General features: G+C 35.1%; 3 protein-coding genes and 1 long non-coding RNA gene across 5 annotated transcripts; 3 read left to right on the forward strand and 1 right to left on the reverse strand.

Annotated features, from left to right (window-relative positions):
- Window positions 1–253: 253 nt before the first annotated feature.
- LOC145319727 (uncharacterized) lies at window positions 254–3,809 on the reverse strand. Its single transcript, XR_013880009.1, has 4 exons — window positions 3,689–3,809; window positions 3,223–3,290; window positions 2,926–2,993; window positions 254–2,494 (listed from the first exon to the last, which is right to left on the reverse strand). It is a non-coding gene; the product is annotated as an uncharacterized LOC145319727 (long non-coding RNA).
- A 919-nt stretch (window positions 3,810–4,728) lies between these two features.
- Window positions 4,729–6,393, forward strand: LOC145319726 (uncharacterized). Of its 2 annotated transcripts, XM_080162036.1 has the most exons (3): window positions 4,729–5,017; window positions 5,372–5,698; window positions 5,952–6,393. In XM_080162036.1, the coding sequence occupies exons 1-2, from the start codon at window positions 4,863–4,865 to the stop codon at window positions 5,676–5,678; spliced, it is 462 nt and encodes a 153-aa protein (XP_080018162.1). In that variant the 5' UTR covers window positions 4,729–4,862; the 3' UTR covers window positions 5,679–5,698; window positions 5,952–6,393. The 2 variants fall into 2 exon arrangements, with proteins under 2 accessions (XP_080018162.1, XP_080018163.1); XM_080162037.1 differs by having other exon boundaries at window positions 4,910–5,698.
- A 4,389-nt stretch (window positions 6,394–10,782) lies between these two features.
- Window positions 10,783–12,431, forward strand: LOC145319749 (uncharacterized). Its single transcript, XM_080162083.1, has 4 exons — window positions 10,783–10,935; window positions 11,163–11,479; window positions 11,697–11,920; window positions 12,135–12,431. The coding sequence occupies exons 1-4, from the start codon at window positions 10,846–10,848 to the stop codon at window positions 12,275–12,277; spliced, it is 774 nt and encodes a 257-aa protein (XP_080018209.1). The 5' UTR covers window positions 10,783–10,845; the 3' UTR covers window positions 12,278–12,431.
- Window positions 12,432–12,467: 36 nt separating this feature from the next.
- Window positions 12,468–19,215, forward strand: LOC145319748 (uncharacterized). Its single transcript, XM_080162082.1, has 9 exons — window positions 12,468–12,879; window positions 13,157–13,279; window positions 13,591–13,788; window positions 14,199–14,817; window positions 15,071–15,212; window positions 15,504–16,822; window positions 17,157–17,243; window positions 17,730–17,918; window positions 18,384–19,215. The coding sequence occupies exons 1-9, from the start codon at window positions 12,781–12,783 to the stop codon at window positions 19,193–19,195; spliced, it is 3,588 nt and encodes a 1,195-aa protein (XP_080018208.1). The 5' UTR covers window positions 12,468–12,780; the 3' UTR covers window positions 19,196–19,215.
- Window positions 19,216–19,509: the final 294 nt, after the last annotated feature.

Consider the following 19,509-nt stretch of genomic DNA (forward strand, 5'->3'; position numbering starts at 1 on the left):
TTTTTGGTAAAAATTGACAAGGTAAATTTTTAGGCTAAGTCCAAATTTTTGGACTTTGCCAAAAAAAAAAACTTGGTAAAATTTGACCAACTTTTTGGTAAAAATTGACAAGGTAAATTTTTAGGCTAAGTCCAAATTTTTGGACTTTGCCAAAAAAAAAAACTTGGTAAAATTTGACCAACTTTTTGGTAAAAATTGACAAGGTAAATTTTTAGGCTAAGTCCAGATTTTTGGACTCTGCCAAAAAAAAAAACTTTGTAAAATTTGACCAACTTTTTGGTAAAAATTGACAAGGTAAATTTTTTGGCTAAGTCCAGATTTTTCCAAACAAACATCCTTCTACTTAATGATAAAAATCGCAAATAAAATATAATGAGGAAATATTCAGACCTAATACTTTCCAAACAAAGCATCCTTTTACTCAGCACTATTTGCTTTCGTTATATGGAATATGAAATTAATAAAATATGATGATAATGATTTTATTTAGAATTTATTTCATATTATAACATAACAGGTCATATAGATATTATCCAGGTCAATACTGAAACTACAAAAGATTGGCATCCAAGATAACAACAGTCTACTACTGATGCCTAAATGTCGATTGATAACAGTGCCACCTGGAGAGGTAAATTGTAATGCTGCTTTTATGGAGATTAATGTACTGAAGAACAATCAGGCAAGTCTCCTACCTGGAGGTACTCTGACTATTTGGCTGGAAGTTATAAAACCTGGACCTGAAAGTGCAGTATCCTGTCTCTCTGGTGACCTGGAGAATTGTTTTGAGGATCCAGAGTTTACTGATTGTTTGATAGAAACTAGTACCTCCAAATTAAAAGTGCACAAGTTTATACTTGCCTCAAGATCTCCAGTATTTAAGGTAGGTTTTTCCATTCTTACTTGTTAATTAAATTCTTGTCAATATTTTTAGGTAAATTTTTAGGCTAAGTCCAGATTTTTCCAAACAAACATCCTTCTACTTAATGATAAAAATCGCAAATAAAATATAATGATGATAATGATTTTATTTAGAATTTATTTCATATTATAACATAACAGGTCATATAGATATTATCCAGGTCAATACTGAAACTACAAAACTTACTAGTATCGTTTCTGTAAATAACATTTTTTAGAATTTTAGCTTGTGGAATGTTTGGAGCTCTCGAGTAGAACTTAATTAATAAACACCGATTGGGCGGATTGTAATCAATACGCTTTATATGTTAAAGTCAATATTTTTTAGAATTTTAGCTGTGGAATGTTAGGTGTCAACATTGTCGTCATAATAAACACTGATTGTAATCAATACGCTTTATTTAAGTTAATTTTAACTGACTAACAGAATATTCTCTGTTCAACATTGATCGTCATAATAAAACTTATTAGTATCGTTCTGTAAATTATTTGTTAATTTTAACTGACTAACATATTTTAACATATTTTCTCGGTTCAACATTGTCGTTATAATAAATAATGAAATTTTTTGTATAATCTGTGACTGTTACATGTTGAGATGGAACTCTAGTTGTTCTCCATGGAACTGCAAAGCTCCACGTACTTCAAAACTGGTTCAACTCCAAAATCCTGAAAAAGAATATTCATTTTTAAATTAAGCAATTAAAGGATTAACAAATCAAAAAGGCCTTACAAAAAGGAAAGTTAACGGTTTTGGGAAAATTTCATGGAGAAAGTAGATACAGCTTGTGTATGTGCCTGCTTATTAGAGAAAGTTTAATTCAGTTATCAATACATAACCAGACTGAGAGAAACTAAGAATGTCTTATAACGGGAATTTGGAGTTATGGTATGAATTAAATAGTCGTATGTTAGTACTAAGAGAGAGTCTAGAGATTAGAGCCAGAACTGACAATGTCGAGATCCAGAGGGAGGTTTGTAAGAGGTTATATCAACATGGATGGATTACTACACATCTTAATCGCTGCCGTCCTTCCCCTCTGCTGCCCGCCGCTGCCCAGGCTGCCGAACTGGCAGCTGTTCTTCACGAAGTAAACATGCACGAGGATGAATGTAATGCTGTTTAGATTTTAATAATATCCTGAATGTACTGTTTCAATAATATAAAGTAGTAAAATCTAATTTTAAATAGCTACCTATCTAGTACATTATTTTTATGTATTAACTTTTGTCTAACCAGTTTAATATCTATCTAATAAATTTAATAATAGCTTAATTGTTAATATAATTTAGTATACAGTTTCATAAAGGTAGTTCGATGTGTGTCTGTGTATATTAACTTCATATTTGTTATGCTTGTATACATGGAAACTACCTTTTGGGGCCGAGGTGTTGCCGTAGTTGCGTGTAGGATTATTCCAACTATCTTTTATTACAAATAATTAAACACTTACTTTTAACGGATGAATTTCTGATGGCAACAGCTTCATGTTGGTGCTTAAGAAATGTTCCACGGTCGAATTGCGGTCAGCTTATAATCAGAGAATACACCCAGCTGTGTGCGAAGCTAAACCTGAAAAAGAATATTAATTGAAATATAATTTATATATATTTTTAATATTATTTTACATAAAACACATCTTATAATATCTTTCTATTAAGGGTATAAAACTTCGTTACGCTTAAAACAATCATAAACCTTAAAGGGCGAATATAGGTTGGATATAATATGAGCTTATTTCAAAGGTGCTATTATATAAATTATAATAAATAATTTAAAGATAATGACATATCTAATTGTATTAGTCTGTTTACAGCTTATAAAACCTGTCTAACTCAAGATAATATTATGTAATTAGTGTGGTTCCCTAAGAAATCAAACACTCTACCGGTATCACACAAGGCTTCGTAGCAAGGTTGAATTAAAAAGGTTTCGTTAAAGGATAGTCTTAATAACATGGCCTAAAATATCCATGTTCTTATTAAAATTATTTTAACACTTACTTCTATGTAAACCATTCACTAATTGCAGCGCCCATATATTTTCTCACGAATCTGATTCCTGGTTAAGTCTGAAAAACAATATTAATTGAAATATAATTTGTTAATATTTCTATTATTATTTATATATATTAATAGTAGAATACTTTAAATATTAAGAATAGGATAAAAAGTCGTTCTTATATCATATATCAAAAAGGTTTAAAAAATTATAAAACAAACAGTTTATCGAAGTAGCTTAAAACCATGCGTAAGGTCCTAAATTATATTGATTTTTTTATTACATTATTTAAAACTTACTTCTATGTGAGCCAATCTTTAATTGCAGCGCCCAAATAGTTATTTCTGATGAATCAGTGTTGCTGAACCTGAAAAACAATATTCAATTTAAATATAATTTATTAATATTTCTTACATTCATATATATTAAACCCGGATTATTTAATATTAAGAATAGGATAAAAAGTGTTTCTTAGATCAAATCAAAAAGGTTTAAAAAAGGCTTAAAACAATTATCCTATTATATATATTAATATTGTTCTCTTTTACAACGAAGCTTTTTATTTATTTTAATCTATAGCTGAAACTCAAATTAAAAATAGGATGAGGCCTCGACTTTTCTCTTCCTACTTTAAGTGCCCCTAGAGGCTTCTAAGGGGCATAGCCGCTAGTAAAACTTAAACCGTTAATCGAAGGCAGCCTAAAACCGTACGCTCAAGGTCCTATATTATTAATGTTTTTATATTAAAATTATTTAAACACTTACTTTTACGCAAACCACTCTTTGATTGCAGGGTCCATATACTAACAGCCAAGACTGAAGGTGGACACGTACTTTTTTAAACATCTGACTATCATCTCTTTGATTGCAGGGTCCATATATCAACACTAACAGCCAAGACTGGTAGACAAGTACTTTTTTAAACTTCTGAATATATAGCTCTCTAGGAGTTCTTAACTGACATTCATATAAATCTTGTGACATGGACCATCTCCTGTCAATCATACTTGGATATAACACGTATTTTCTCTAAGAGACTTGAACTATAACACTCATTGTTTACAATAGTTTTCAATCGGTATAGCGGCATTCATGCACATGCTCTGTACAGGTATACAACTTTATATTGAAAAATATTTCTTTTATATCCATTGCAATATATTTTTTTATATTTTATCGATGATATTTCATTTAAGTCATTGCCAAAAATATATTACATTCACATTAAAAAAAATTTACATTTATTTAACTTTCGTAACCCTGTTTTCAGATGATAAAATCAACGTGCTGGACAAAGTTGCCAAACTTTAAAAAACACCTTATGTATATAATATCATTTTAATATTTTACCGGTTAATTAATTAAAACTGCATAACTTATATAATTCATGAAATGTTATTATTCGTTGCAATTTTACGATTAAAAATATAACTGTCTTGCAAAGTGTTTTGCCACCTATTCAATCTGTATGTTGGCAACCGTAACTTTCCATCGGCGCAATAATTCAACTGGACTATATGACTACGGTGCATTTTTGTATTTTAGTAATCATTTTTAGTGAAATTACAGTGAATTAAGACGTTAATATGTATCATTCTGTTTTATAATTCAAATTTTATCATTAATTATTGAAAATTCTTTCTAAAATATTCTTCGTATTCGTTTTTTCTCCCATTTTTGGGACTCTTTTTAGCTTACGTAATATACAGGACTTTTTTAAATGTAAAATTAATAAATATATGTCTTGCACCGTAGTATAAACGGATTGTCGCAAATATAGGAGTACAATTATAAGAATGAAACTACTTTTTTGGCCCAGAGGTGCCGGAGGCACTGGCTAAAAATAACTGTTTTTAATCTTATGCTTTTAGATTTTTATATTCGTAGAAAACCATGCATATAATACGATATGCTAGTTACCTAGTTTTTTGGCGTATGAATGAGAACACCTGTTCCTATCCACCGGATTCGAATGAATACGAGCTATTTTTATTTTGTAATTTTTTATTTCTTAAATATTCTACCTTTTCAGATAGTTCTGAATAACAGGCTATTCAAGTTAATCACCTGGGTACGCGTACATCATAATAACAGGTATGGGTGTATATTAGCTGTATAAGATTTATTTTTTTTCTCCTGCTACAAAATTTGTTTTAAATAAATAGGGGGGGGGGGGGGGGAAGTTTTGACACATTTGCGTAAACAGGGAGTATAGGCTTTATCTTTGGACTGAGAGTATAGGTTATTAGGGATAAAATCATTCTTATATGATGAATTTTCCCAAGTTTTAATATTTTTTGGATAGGCCTCCAGGTTCCGGAGCTCCAGGCCTTCTCCCCCCCCCCCCCCTTGTTTAAGGACAAATAAAATACCGGAAAGTTAAAAAACATTAATCACACCCCTCCCAAAAATAAACAAGACAAACAAAATAATCATTCCTCAAATTAGGATGGATCCATACCAATACCACGAGCTGCATGACAGATGGGACGCCCTCATGGTTAGGATGTTGAGACTCTTCTCCAAGCTAAATATTCGAGTTCAAGAAGAATCATGTGGCATTGATGACGCTGTTGAAATAGTAAAACTTTTATACCATCACGGTTGGGTAGAGACACACTTAAAGAAGATTGAACCTATGCCCGAGAATCTCTACGAGAACGAGAGACCCCGCCTGGATGATACCGAGAGACGTGTCATTGACCATGAAGCCGACTGTGCACCTTTCCTCACCAACGTCAGCCCTTTTTTCTAAATAAAACCCAGAGTAACAAGGTAAAAATTACGAAATTATTGCAGGGGTGTATATTCTGCTCCGGGGGGGGGGGGGAGGGGAGGGGGAAAAAAGAAATAAGTGGATCAATGATGGAAGTTGCTTCAAATCACATGCTCTTGTTCATGGCTAGTTGTCTTTTGTAGCAGGGGAAAAAATTGTTTTTAACCAAAAAATGTTTCAGAATTCTTTGAGTTTCTTCATTAAAAAACGCTTTAGTTTTCTCATTTTTAATTCAATGTTCTTTCCTTTCAGGGAAGAGAAAGGAGAAGCTAGGAGAAGCCGAGCTCGCCGCCGGCGATTTCATCCAGCCTCCGGATATCCATGCTGAAAGCGAATTTTAATTGTAATTTGTGGCGTTATCCTCTTAGAAAATTTTGTTTGTATTATTTAACTCCCCATCCCCCCCCCCCCCCAAACTAAATTGCTGGGTTAGGTTAGGCTAGGTTAAGTTATACGGCTAGGTAGAGGCCAGGGGCCGTTTTTCTAGGGGGGGGGGTATTTCCTAAGAGGATAACATCAATTTGTTCTTTCAGAACATTTACGTTAACCTCTCTTTGATTGCAGCGCCCATATATTTTATAATTAAGTACCCATGGTGACAGTGATCGAGCCCCACTGGTCGTGCAGATATATAATTTCCTGCATATAAACATTAATAAACATTATTTACCCCTAAAGCCGACGATTACGTATGCACGTGTAGTTTTTTAAGCTTCTGGCTATAGCTCTCTAGGAGATCTTAATTGATATGTTTTATTTTTTGTTTTTGTTTTTTGATATTTTTGTTATGTTGTTTTTTATTATTTATTATTATTTATTTTATAGCAAATTAACAAATTTTCTGGGTTCAACATTGTTGTTATAATAAAACTCCATGCAACTGCAGAATTCTGCAAAAGTCACGACCAGTGGGGCTCGATTATATATGCGTTCGTCGGCTTTTCAGGGAAGGCAGGAAATTTATATAGGTATTATCCAGGTCAGGACTGGAACAAACAAAATATTATGTATATTGTATATAGTTATTTTTTTCAAAGTAAAAAAATGTCAGACCAACGCTGGATGACGTATGTATAATTGGATCACAATTTTGATAGGTAAGTTTAATTAATTTTATAGACAATCAAAGAATAAATAAGGGTATTTTCTTGTTTGTAACTCTAACTCTTTATTTTGTGAGTTCCTTTGACATTTAATTTTGGTTTCAAAAAGTGTCACTCCCCCCCCCCCCCTTTTTTACTTTCTCCTTCTTTCGTTATATGTAAACAAGTAATAACCTTATTATTATAACCAGGGGTGTATATTCTGCACAAGATTTATTTTTTTTCCCCTGCTACAAATTTTTTTATTTTTTTTCCCCCCTAGATTTTTCTGAAAAAGTAGGGGGGGAAATAGAAAAATATTTAAAGAACTCTATACTTCATTTATTTTATCCCTCCTACCACACATTTCTTTAGTTTTTTTTCACCAAGGAGGGGGGGGGGGGAAATGGAAAAAATGTTTTCAGTTTTCTTAATTTTTACATTTTTTTTTCCTCCAACCACTTATTTTTTATTTCCACCCCCCCCCCCCCCCCCTGAGCAGGGGATCCCATGCAGAATATACATCCCTGATTATAACATATACTTCTTATTTCAGGAGTTACCTATACACCCCTGTTAGACGTTATTGCAATGGGAGACAATTTGATTGGTACACTCTCTAAAGCTCTACTGAAGCGTATAAGAAGTGGAGATAAGAGGAAAAATGTACAGGTGACTTTTTACAACTAATTATTTCTACATATTTAAGATGAGACCTTACTTTTCATTACTGTACTTAAAGTATAATCTATGCTCGACTTTAATTTCTATTTTTCACTTGCAGTCAGCGCACTATAAACATGCTTGCTCTTACACCAGTATAGTCATATGTACTGTAATCAATTGACACGTGTAGCTTGCCCAAATAACGATCCATAACAACTCCCCTATATTATTTTAAATAAGTAATTCACTAATTATGTAATCTTTTTCCAGTTGCAGCATAAACTGAGGTCCATAAGAAAACTCTTCTGTAATGCAACGAGAAACAGAAAATGGCGCAAGAAACCTCCACAAAGTGAAGACAGTCAGCCATTACTAGAAGAAGAAAAGCAGGAGGATTTGATGGATGTGGAATATGAGAACGAAACTGCATCGTCAAAAGGTAACCTACAATATCTGTAATATAAAGTAGAACGATGTCGGTCTGTCTGTTTGTTGTTTGTTTGTCCAAATTCCCACAAACATTGTCTCCCAATTTTTGTTTTTTATTTTCCTTTCAATCTAAATTTCAAACAATTGGTTTGATCAAACGTTAGTTAAGTTTGTCTCAAGATATCCTTGTTCCAGGGGTGTATATTCTACATGGGATCCCTTAACCTAACCCACCTTCACCCACTCTCTACATTTATCTACTTTTTCTGGAATTTTTAATTTTTTAACTTTCTAATTTGACTAGTTTTTCTTTACGGCATTATCCTTATACTAAAGTAACAGGATGTCTGTGTGTCTGTTCAAAAGGATCTTGCTAACCGCTGAACCGATTGGGTTCTCCTTTACAGGGTACCTTCACATAGGTCCCGGGAAGGTTTATAACTATAAAACACCATGTTTAACATCGTATTTTTTTAGGTAAAGTTTGTACAGGCTGCAATACCAACTTCACAAAGGAAACCGAAAGTATATGTTATCAATGCTACGCAAACCAAGTTTTGGAGCGATTAAATAACAATCCTGAAGAAACAAACTACATTAATATTGTTGTAGACAATATTAACAACAATAATACCAACGATAATAATGATGCAGACAATGACAGCATTCAAGATGCCGAGGACTGGGAACACGTCGAATTGTTTGATATACCTGAAGATGATTTTGACCCAGATGATGACGATGACCCTGATGACGAACCTGATGGCGAACCTGATGGCGATCATGACGGGGATCCCTTCAAACATCTTACAGAACTTGAGAAAGAAATTGTTAATGATTTCAGAAGCGTTTGTGTTCTAGACAACCCCATCTCTCACAACAAAGTTAGAATCATCCTGGCAATTCTGAAACGCTCGTGTATTTTCAAATTTCCGTCATATAATACATTATTCAAACCCAAATACAAAGTTGAAATCAAAGAAAACAAATATAATCCTACAAATGCTCCTGGTTCACTGATTGAGTGCAGGTATGTTTATATACGATTTAGAAAGCGTAGCATTTCTATAATCATTACCAGAATTTCCGTACGTCCATTTTGAACATGTCGATTTTTCTCCTTTTTTAACAACAAACTTTCAAGTGTTCTAATTATCAGTTTGATCATTCTTTGGTATATTGCTTCCTGCGACAACTTGAGAACAATATTATAAGCGAAGCCACTCTATAATTAATTCCTTAAAATTTAAGTATGTGCATAAACCTTATCCTTCTTGAAGTATTTTTTTTTAACAAATCTACTTACATTCAATTTTGGTTCGACTTTAATATTTTTAAATTCAGTTCAGATACTTCACAATTGTTAATGTCCGTTTGTCGTACCGTTACAGTGCTTTGGTTTTTATGGATGTTGTCATCCTTGTTCCATTACTTTTCATCGTAATATTATTTGGAGCCCGATGGTGCAAAATTTCTTTGAATTGTGCAAGTTTTAGTTAAAAATATATTTCTTTTTCCAGATTCCCTACCTATGAGATCCTCCAAGACGCCATCACAGACTTTAAACGGTTGAATGGACAACAGGCCGTTGATGATCATATAACTTTTGACATCTCGGGCGACGGAGTGAAAGCAGCTCAGGGATCTCATATCTCCTATTATACTGTCTGGATTAGGTAAGTAATTAATATATTGTGGATTTGAAAGGGTTGGGTTGGGATAAAGTTCTTTTCATATACAGCATGACCCTCGAAAAAATATTTTTTAGGATTGGCACCCTATATTTCAAAGGATATCAAAATATTTGTTTTACATCAATTGACAGCCCAGATTTTTAAAGCCAAAGTTTAGGAAACCATTCAATAAAGAAATAAGAAAGAAAACTAAGTTTACTATTGATACTTTTTTCTATTGCATACATATATAAAAATCTGTCTTACTGTATACCAGGACTTAATTTATACCATAAGTAAACCTAGTTTTTACCACTTTTACGGTAAAATTTTACCAGCCTTTACGTTTTATAAATCAGTAACTACAATTTTAAGTCTAAGGTATTAAATGCTATTATTATTAATTCTTCTTTATTATTTCAGGTTATTCTTCAACAAGGATTTCAGTGTTATATTGCCAGTCAGCATATTTGAGAAGACGAGGAGGCGTCCCTACAGTTACAACTTTCTGGATAATGTTACCCGATTCATCAACAAACTAATTCAAGAAGGATTACCTGGACATACCTTTCAATGTAGAACCATCATCCACGATGCCGTTGCGAGAGCCGATGTATTCGGCATTCTTGGCCATGGATCAAAAAATGGATGCCCACACTGTGACCTTCCAGGGATGGCTTTTTCACAGACTTATCTCCGTCAAAAGAACTTGGTATTGTTCGAATCAATGAATGTATTTTACCCCAGTGACAGTCAAAATATGGGTACGCCGAGGTCTGACGAGAAATTCCGCAAGTTAGAGGAAAATAATCAGAACATGAAAACCAGTTTTTCTGAGCTTGACCCGAGCTTGGATTTAATACAAGATACCCCCAGTGATCCGATGCACGCGTTGCACCTGGGCTATGTAAAGAAAGTGATGACGTACCTGAAGAAAGGACGTAATAGTTATCCAGAATTGGAAGAAGAAGACTTAGTTCAAATGGAGAGAATTACAGGGATGTACTGCATTTGACTAAAGAAATGACGCGTAAAATAGGTGTTTTCTTCGCGCATTTCTGGGCACTGCGATAAAATTCTGCATTTTTAGATTTATGTCTATTACACATTATTTGTACGCCTTGTTATGCCGCTTAAAAGAGTGTTAGTTTGAAAAGTTTAAAGAACTTAAATTTTGAAAATTTTCTCCTTATCACCCATATTTTACCATGAACTGCAGTAACTCCAATTATAGATGAAATCAACGATCAATTGAAGCTTGTTGGCGATTTTGATCGCGTTCCCCGTACGTCCATCATGCGCCTGACAGAGAAGAAGCTAGCCCTCAATTTGAAAAGTTCTGAATTCAAAGTACTGGGCTTTTACCATATGATATTTTATGCAGAGGTAGGTTTTTACCATATTATAATCTTTTTAGAATTTAAAGCTTATTTCAGTTTCATTATATTGTATAGCAATAACATTCTTTTTAAATTTGCGCACGTGTGCTATATTATATATATATTTCTATTGAGGAGGGTGGACTTCCAATAAGTATATAGGGCGAAGCCCCTAGAGGCTAGGGGCGAAAGAGCTAGTTTTCCCTTAAATTATTACAATGTTTTTTTTTCCAGTTGGCAAATCTTAAAGATGAACAACGTCTGATATGCAAGTTTTTATTCCACATATTGCGCTGTCTCGAAGAGCATATAACAACTGAACGTGTGGCTGAGCTCAAGACCATGATAATGGTCCTGAACTCAAAATTGGCGGAGATGTACGGCGAATCGTGCTTGAGTTACAATACTCACATGCTTTACCATATGCCGGAACATGTCCGCCGATTTGGACCATCCATGGCGTTCAGTTGTTATGCTTTCGAAAGTGCCAATCATGTGATTGCAACTTACATCCGAGGATATAATTTTGGCCTTAAAGAGGTTTCAAACAGGTAATACTATTTTTTTTTAGTTGAGTTCCTTTGACTTTTAGTTTTGGTTTCAAGAAGTGTCACTTCTCCCCCCCCCCCCACTCTTTACAAATTTTAATGTAATTTTTAAAAATGTAACATAACTTTCTTTCCGTGTATTGCTGATCAAACACTTAAGCTATAACGATTTCACCAGCAACATACCTTTCCGTTTAACAGCCATTAATGACATATTTAGATTGTTGATATTTCACACAGTGAAACCGTACATAAATGAAAAGCTGGCTGTCAGGGGAAAAAGGAATGCCAACAAACGAAAGTTCGAAAGAAATCAATTCTATACAGACTGCCAAGACCTCTACTTTGTCCCAGACTGCCGTCGTGATAAAACAGTATGGTTGGTCCACAAAGTGAGGACATTTTTTCCGGCATACACCTTTCCTGAAGATTCCAGAATAATAGGTAGGGGTGTATATTTTGCACATGATTAATTGTTGTATAGAAATATTTCATGAACTATACATTTCATCTAATTCCTTTTTAACCTACCACAATTTATTTGTAATTCTCTTATCATGCCAGGAGGAGAGTGTGGTAAAGGGGGGAGGGGGGGTCTAGGAAATATGAATTAAGTTTTATGGTTTTAAACACTGAAAATATACACCCCTGGTATTAGGAGTAGGCAAGACTGACGATCCCGAAGACTATAGCCATCCTCCAACACAACTAGCCTCCAACCTACTGAAGTACAGAGTAGCACATATCTCCGTACACCTGTTGCATCAAGATGTCTCCATCGTAATTCCTATCGGAATTTAATTTTGTACATTGAAAGCAGAGAAAGGGGGGGGGGGGAAATGACACTTTTTGAAACCAAAACTAAAAGTTCCATATTGTACCCTTATAAAACAACTGCCATGCAAAATGACAGATCTGTAACTGTTTCTTTAGTTCAGTTCCTTTGACTTTTAGTTTTGGTTTCAAAAAGTGTCACTTCCCCCCCCCCCCCCTTTTGTTATAATATGTATGTAAAATGTTGTAAAATTCAACTGAAGGCCCTTCCCTCTTTATTTGGAATTTATGTGAAATGTACTTTAAAATATTTTTTTCATTAAAATTATTTTTTATAGCTAATTTTAAAAAAGGCATTTCAACTAAATTTAGCAAAACCCTACCTTTTTGGCCATCGATGGGTATGAAGTTAAAGTGTTATAAGTCTAGTCTGTAATTTGAAAGAGTACATGTTTGCAATTTAATTTAATTTTACATAAAATTTTAATTTCTGTCTACACATTTCAGATTTAAAACTATGCAAATTGCCCATGCCAACGACCTGGATCCAACAGCGTAATTTCGACTGGCAATTGATCAAGCTAGATCCCAAAATGACGAGGACTGGAAAGAGTGCTAGTTCTGTAAAGGTAAAAATTATATTTAAGGCCTAATTTACTATTGTACAAATTGCTGCTACCCTTCGCTCAAAAAACTTATAAATTCGCATGTTACCGGATCGAAAGGAAAACCTTATCGGTTCATGCTTAACAGACCACAAAAGATTATTGACCAAGTATAATTATTTATTAATTTTCCACAGTGTGTTTAACATTTGATATTAGTAATTAAAATTCTAGGGGCGTAGCCACTGCTATCTAATATCTTTTTATGCATTGTAAATACAACAATTATTTCTTGTTTTAGAACAACAAGCCTACTGGAGGTGGCAAACCTAATGGAAGTGCCAGAGGTGGAAGTGCCAAAGCTCCAAGTGCCAAAACTGGAAGCAACAAATCTACTGGAGGTGGCAAAGGTACAACAGCAAAGGTAGGGTTTTAAGTTTTATTGTTATCGGTTTTTGGTTTGTTGGTGTTTTGTTGTTAAACTAAACTTACTAACATGATGTCTGTTTGTGGGTTTGTACCAACAAATCTCGTTAACCGTTGAACAAATTGGGTCCCTCTAACCATATAACTTAACCTAGCCTAACCTAACACAGTCATTTTGTCGGGAGAGGGGGGGGGGGGAGGGTAAAGTTTTAAAAAATAGAAGAAAAAAATTAGGATAATGCCGGTGTTGTTTAAAACTATAATCCTCGGTAAGTAATGCTTTACAATAATTATCTATATTATTTTTAGAACACAACTAGAACCACAACATCTCCAATGAGGCCAATAAATATTACCCCACCTCCATCTCCACGGGCACGGCACCACTCCGCGAGTCAACGGACCGCGAGAGTTGTAGTTCCTCCTGCAACATCATCACGATCCCAGTCCCAGTCATCACGACCCCAGGGATCATCTGGCCCTTCTGGTGAGATGGAAGAAAGCGAGGTATTATTTTTATTTCATTTTGTCATCCAGAGGATACAAATTACAATTATTTAGGATATATATCGACTTAGCCTGGAAAAAATAACTTGTAAGATTTGACTAAATTTTTGGTAAACATTGACCAATAAAAATTTACCTTGTAAATTTTTACAAACAAGTTGGTCAAATTTTACCAAGTTGATTTTTTGGTCAAAGTCCAAAAATCTGGACTTAGCCTAAAAATTTACCTTGTCAATTTTTACCAAAAAGTTGGTCAAATTTTACCAAGTTTTTTTGTTTGTCAAAGTCCAAAAATGATGGAAGATGCTAAGGATCACTTGCTCTTGTTTGTGGATAGTCTTCTTTTCTACCACGTAGTTTTTAAAATACCAAGACTTGAAAATATGTGGTTTAATATGTTTCATTTTAAGGATTTGTTCACCGGGGCCGTTATGAACCAAATTCAGAACCAATTTCAGCAGCTACGTACTTTCTTGACCTCACAAATGAAAAATCAACTAGAGCCCATTAATGCGTCCATCAGAAACTTGGTAAACAAAACGTCCACAAACCATGAGTTAGTGAAGAATGAAATCAAAGACCTGCAAGACAGTGTATCAAGAGATATGGCTGAAAATACTAAAACCCTGAAAACAGAAATGAAGAAAACCGGCCAAATTGTGGAAACCTTGGTGACTGATCTAAGAAGACTGACCAATGTGGATGAGCTTGATGAGGAGGAGGCGAATAAAGGGCCTAGTGAGAATCAGGATGTTGTCGTGGACCAGATTTTCTCACCAGATTTTTACAAAGAAAGAATAAAGAACCATGACCCCTTGGAAAAAGATGGTTATATGAGAAGAGAAGAAATTATCTTTTTCATCCAAAATTTCGAAGACTCACGGAAAGTGGATATAGGCTGGCAAACCTTACTGAAAGTATGCCGAGACATCATAACCTTCCTGTATGTCGTGTTCGAGCAGTTCACCTTTGACGCCCGCATCACAGCTGCCTTTTGGACTGCTCCGGAAGTTATTGATGACGAAACTGGTAAGTAAATATTATTTTGTAAATTTGACATGATGAGAAAACGTTTAAAACAGGGAGAAGGGAGGTGGGGGCAAGGGAAATAAACCGAATAAAAGGGGCATTCCTATTCTTGCTAGCAGGTGACCATGTACAATAATCTTTTTATATATATATTTTATTTGTGAAAATAAATCTTGTGCAGAATATACACCCCTGGTACAATAATAAACATGTACCTATGCAGAGTTAATTGAAAATTTCATTATTATTTCAGTGGAACGTTTCTTGGATCATTGTAAGTTAGTGCTTAACGAGACGTACCTACATGAAGCTATCCCACCAAATTTGTGGAGAACAGGAACCTATGTGTCTTCAAGCGACCTTTTTCTAGTGAGGAACCACATACAAGCTTGTAGGTAATTCAATTATTTATCGCATCTATTCCGCGTCTATTAAATGTGAAAGTGGTAGTTTTACAAAATGCATTTCAATGTTCTTTAGTTAAAAAAGTAGTTTCACGAAATGTTAACTGCATATTGTATTCTTGTTAAATTGTTAAACTACATTTCTATGGCATATGTTTCAAAGAATTTCAATTTTGTACCATGTATTTTTTTATGTGGCAAGACTTTTAGTTCATCTTTTCTTGATATATGTTATATGTTATATATTGAGACTGTTTTGATATAAACCCTTTTTTTATCTAGGTTCTTGCGCAATTTCGAACACACTTTTAAAGAGGACGCGACTGGTTTTTGTGAAAATAAGAAGAGGGCCGAAGATTATATGCTTGCTAATGAGGATCCTGTCTGCTGGAGGCTATTTCGAGGGCTGGTAACGCGAAAACAAGAACGCGCATTGTCAACCCCAAACTACAAGTATGAACAGGTTTTTGAAATCAAGCCAAGGAAGGAGACAAGCAATAAGAAAGGCAAGAAAGACAAGAAAGACAAGAAAGACAAGAAAGACAAGAAGGAAAAGGCACAGAAACGATCAGCCTTACAGATGTGTGAATTTTATCTGGCCCCTGCAGAGTTACAAAGAATTAAGCGGCGTATTAAACCGAAGACAATCACAACTTCAACACCAGGTGTTACAGCCGAAGACAAGAAATTTTACCACATGTTAGGTGCCCACTCAATGGGTTGCTTACCCCACGAAGTTCAAGGAAAGAACCCGATTTACTTGAGAATAAACAATGACAGGTCGAGAAATTCATTTCAGATCAAAAATTATGCAGACATGGCAAAGAACCCCAAGCAATTTTTCAAGACAGTCCATAGTAATAAGAAGGTTATACAAAGAGCTGTAATGTATTATTCGTACGCCACAACCAATTTGAAACCAGAAATGAGTGAAGAACAGACAAAGATTCACAATGCCAGTGAGAAAGCAACTAGAATTTCAAGAAATAGAAAGATGAATGCTGCTGATGAATCCACTGCTGATGATTGCACTGCTGATGATTCCACTGCTGATGATTCCACTGCTGATGAATCCACTGATGTTGAAGACAATGATGGTGGAGGCAATGCTGTTGAAGACAATGATTCTGAAGGCAATGCTGTTGAAGAAAATGGTATGGAAAACATTGCTGATGAAGAAAGCAACAATGGTGAGGAGCTTGTAATTGATGACGGAGGCGACGACGTTGAAATGAATTCAAATGATGATCAGATTGGGAATGACTTACGCATACCACCCGCGGAGAATCCAGCAGTAACTCCAGAACCAGTAAAGCAACCAGTAAAGCCACGTAGGTTATATGAAGATCCAATTGTCAACAGCCAGTCCAATAATAAACCCAAAGTAAATGTATTTGAAAACATCTCAAGCTCCAAAAGGAAGAAGCATGGAAAGGGCTCGAAAAAGTCGAAGAAGATAATTATTTCTGAAACAGACGATGAGGGCCAAAATGTGGGAAATCTTGATGATACAGTCCCAATGCAAGATGATGAACAACCACCAAACTTTCCACCACTGCAAAGACAGAAAGAATTTTATGGACGAAATAATTCAATCACAGGTACATATTTGTTGAACATTAATTATTATTTATAAGTTTTATCTTTCCTCGTATTGTGTATATACTGCACAAGATTTTTTTTCCTCTGCTACTAATTTTTTTTAAATTTTTCTTCCCCCCCCCCCCCCTAGTTTTTTTTCACCAAGTAGGGGGAAAATTGAAAAATTTTTAAAGAACTCTATGATTTATTTATTCTATCCCTCCTACAACACATTTCCTTTTAAAATTTTTTTTTCAACCAAGTAGGGGGGGTGGGGGGGTGGAAAAAATGTTTTCAGTACTTGCTTTTTGTTTGGAAACGTATAAAATTAATGTATAAATTAATTATTTACAGGCAACAGTAACGAGAGACAGGTGACTGGAAAGGCAACAAGTGTCGTGGAGGAAAGCAGCAGTGATGAGAATGATGAGGATGCCGAAGGTATTGTTATTTATAGTTTGAAAAACGTAGGAACTGTATCACCTAAATTTAAGTTTATTAATATTTTAGTTGAGAAGTAGTCTTAGATAAAAACCCTGTGGATTAATTTTGTTTTAAGGGAAACTTCGTACAGGCCCTGACAGGGTTTTAGGCTAAAATTTGTATGGGCGCAGCCGCTATCTATAATACTAAGTAGCTTAATGTCTGTCCGGCCGTCAGAAGCTTAAGATCTCAGTAACCACTGACTCGATCGAGGTTACGGTAAAATTTTACCACCTTTTAAATCGTATAGGCTGGTAAAATTTTACCATAAAAGTGGTAAAAACTAGGTTTTTTATGGTATTAATTGTATCCTGGAGATCGGATTCTACTCTTCTGTGTATTGGTCCTGCGGTGATTTTAAGCTATTTCCTTGGAGGGGGGGGGGGGGGGGGGGGTTGGGTAACATTTATACTATTTGAAATAATGACTATAATAATTATTTAGATGATGTGGCGATCATTCCAAAGAACCGGGAGCGAAGGCAAACCGCATTGGAAGCCGAAGCAAAAACCAAGAGAAGTTTACAGCTGGACAATGAACCATCATTCGAGGTGGATAACGAAGATGACGGAAACCAGAGTGACGAAATTGTGGAGGTTGAGGACAATGAGGGCAAGAATGACGGCAATGCAAGTAAGGAAATTCGGATACATCCATGTGGAATAATATTACCCAAACTTGCCATTATAATTGAAAACCACACGGGTCATTATGAGGTTGTTGCAGTAGGCTCAAATGTTTCGATATACAACCAAATGGAAATTTTAGAACTCATCAACATTGACGGTAAGTTACAGGTCTTAATGTAATAAATGGGGGGGGGGGGTGGTCGAAAGTGACACTTTTTTGGGGCTTTTATTGGCGGTTCTCGGCGGTGGCGACGCCGTTTCTTCACAGTTCCATATTGTACCCCTATAAAGCAACTGCCAATGCAAAATTCCCCCTTTTATCTTTGATTGGCATATTAATATAGGGTAAAAAATATTGCTTGTTTTCATTTGAATCTGATTAATAGTAACTAATGTTCATATAGGTATGGAAATAATATTGAAGCTACAATTATGTACATTTGCTTTAACATTTTTTATTTCTTTGTAGGAGAAAAAGCAAAGTGGAAAAAAGATGGAGAAGAAGGTGAATTACTTTCTGACATCAAAGAAGAAGCACCAGAGAGTGATGATACAGATGAAGGTCATCAATCAGACCCAGACACTGGAACTGGCAGTAGTAGTAGTAGTGAAGAAGAAGAAGAAGAACGCAGGCCAAAAGCAAAAGTGGCCCAAAAGCCAAAGCCTACCAAAGAAGGTCCTAAACGTCCCAGAAAACAAACAACATTTCCATCAACGAATCAAATTGATGCGGTGTTGTACAGAAACCAGAGCAGAGCAAGCACGAGCAGAGCACAAATTAATTCAAGCCGGGAATATGCTGAAAGCGCAGGCACATCAAATCCTGATGAAGACGTAAACCCAGAACCAGGTTGTAGTTATAGTCAAGTCAGTCCAGAGCCAGGTTGTAGTAATAGTCAACTCAGTGAGCAACCTAACCAAATTAAGCTGCAGCAAATGTTGAACAGAACAAATACACATTTGCCCGATTTCGGCCAGCGTGGTGAGGCTCGGACAAGAAGAGATGCCAACAAACGAGTAAAGGACAACATGAAGAAGCAAAGATTGTGGGAACAGGGACACAGGCCTGAAGATGATGAGTTAGAGAAGAAGAAAAGATCAAGCTCCAGACCACCACAGAGAGCAAGTTCTCAACAATGTTCTCAAAACATAAACAATTACAGTATCTTTGGCAGCTACATTACAGCTGATTCGGGAAAGGGGTGTATATTCTGCACAAGAAATATTGTTTGTCCACGGCTAAAAATTTTTAAAATTTACAAATGTTTTCAGTTTTCTTAATTATTACCTTTTTTTCTTACCTCCATCTATTTATATTTACTGAAATATAAGATACATCCCTGAGCAGACTTGGAAAAAATATTACACATCCGAACCATGTAGAATATACATCCCTGGCAGAATGGAGACAAGTATTATCCGTCGGAACTTTCGTCTGAAAACGAAGAACAAGACGAAGAACAAGACGAAGAACAAGACGAAGAACAAGACGAAGACCTGATTATAGGTCGCAGTCAATCCCAATAATTCCAGGACTTTACGTATATATATATTTATATGTAATTTTTTTTGATTTCATAAGTTTCATCTTCAAT

This window comes from Acartia tonsa, chromosome 5 (genome assembly GCF_053477335.1).
Source record: "Acartia tonsa isolate MP-2025a chromosome 5, ASM5347733v1, whole genome shotgun sequence".
NCBI classification, from domain to species: Eukaryota; Metazoa; Arthropoda; class Copepoda; order Calanoida; family Acartiidae; genus Acartia; species Acartia tonsa.

Excerpts from the sequence above, each read along its gene's own strand:
- LOC145319726 (XM_080162036.1), top strand. The coding sequence starts at position 4,863 with ATGAGAACACCTGTTCCTATCCACCGGATTCGAATGAATACGAGCTAT. Across the intron at positions 5,018-5,371 it reads CGCGTACATCATAATAACAG|GATGGATCCATACCAATACC; the intron begins GTATGGGTGTAT and ends TCCTCAAATTAG.
- LOC145319749 (XM_080162083.1), top strand. The coding sequence starts at position 10,846 with ATGCGCCTGACAGAGAAGAAGCTAGCCCTCAATTTGAAAAGTTCTGAA. Across the intron at positions 11,480-11,696 it reads CTTAAAGAGGTTTCAAACAG|ATTGTTGATATTTCACACAG; the intron begins GTAATACTATTT and ends TGACATATTTAG. Across the intron at positions 11,921-12,134 it reads TGAAGATTCCAGAATAATAG|GAGTAGGCAAGACTGACGAT; the intron begins GTAGGGGTGTAT and ends CCCTGGTATTAG.
- LOC145319748 (XM_080162082.1), top strand. The coding sequence starts at position 12,781 with ATGCCAACGACCTGGATCCAACAGCGTAATTTCGACTGGCAATTGATC. Across the intron at positions 14,818-15,070 it reads AGTTATTGATGACGAAACTG|TGGAACGTTTCTTGGATCAT; the intron begins GTAAGTAAATAT and ends TTATTATTTCAG. Across the intron at positions 15,213-15,503 it reads AACCACATACAAGCTTGTAG|GTTCTTGCGCAATTTCGAAC; the intron begins GTAATTCAATTA and ends TTTTTTATCTAG.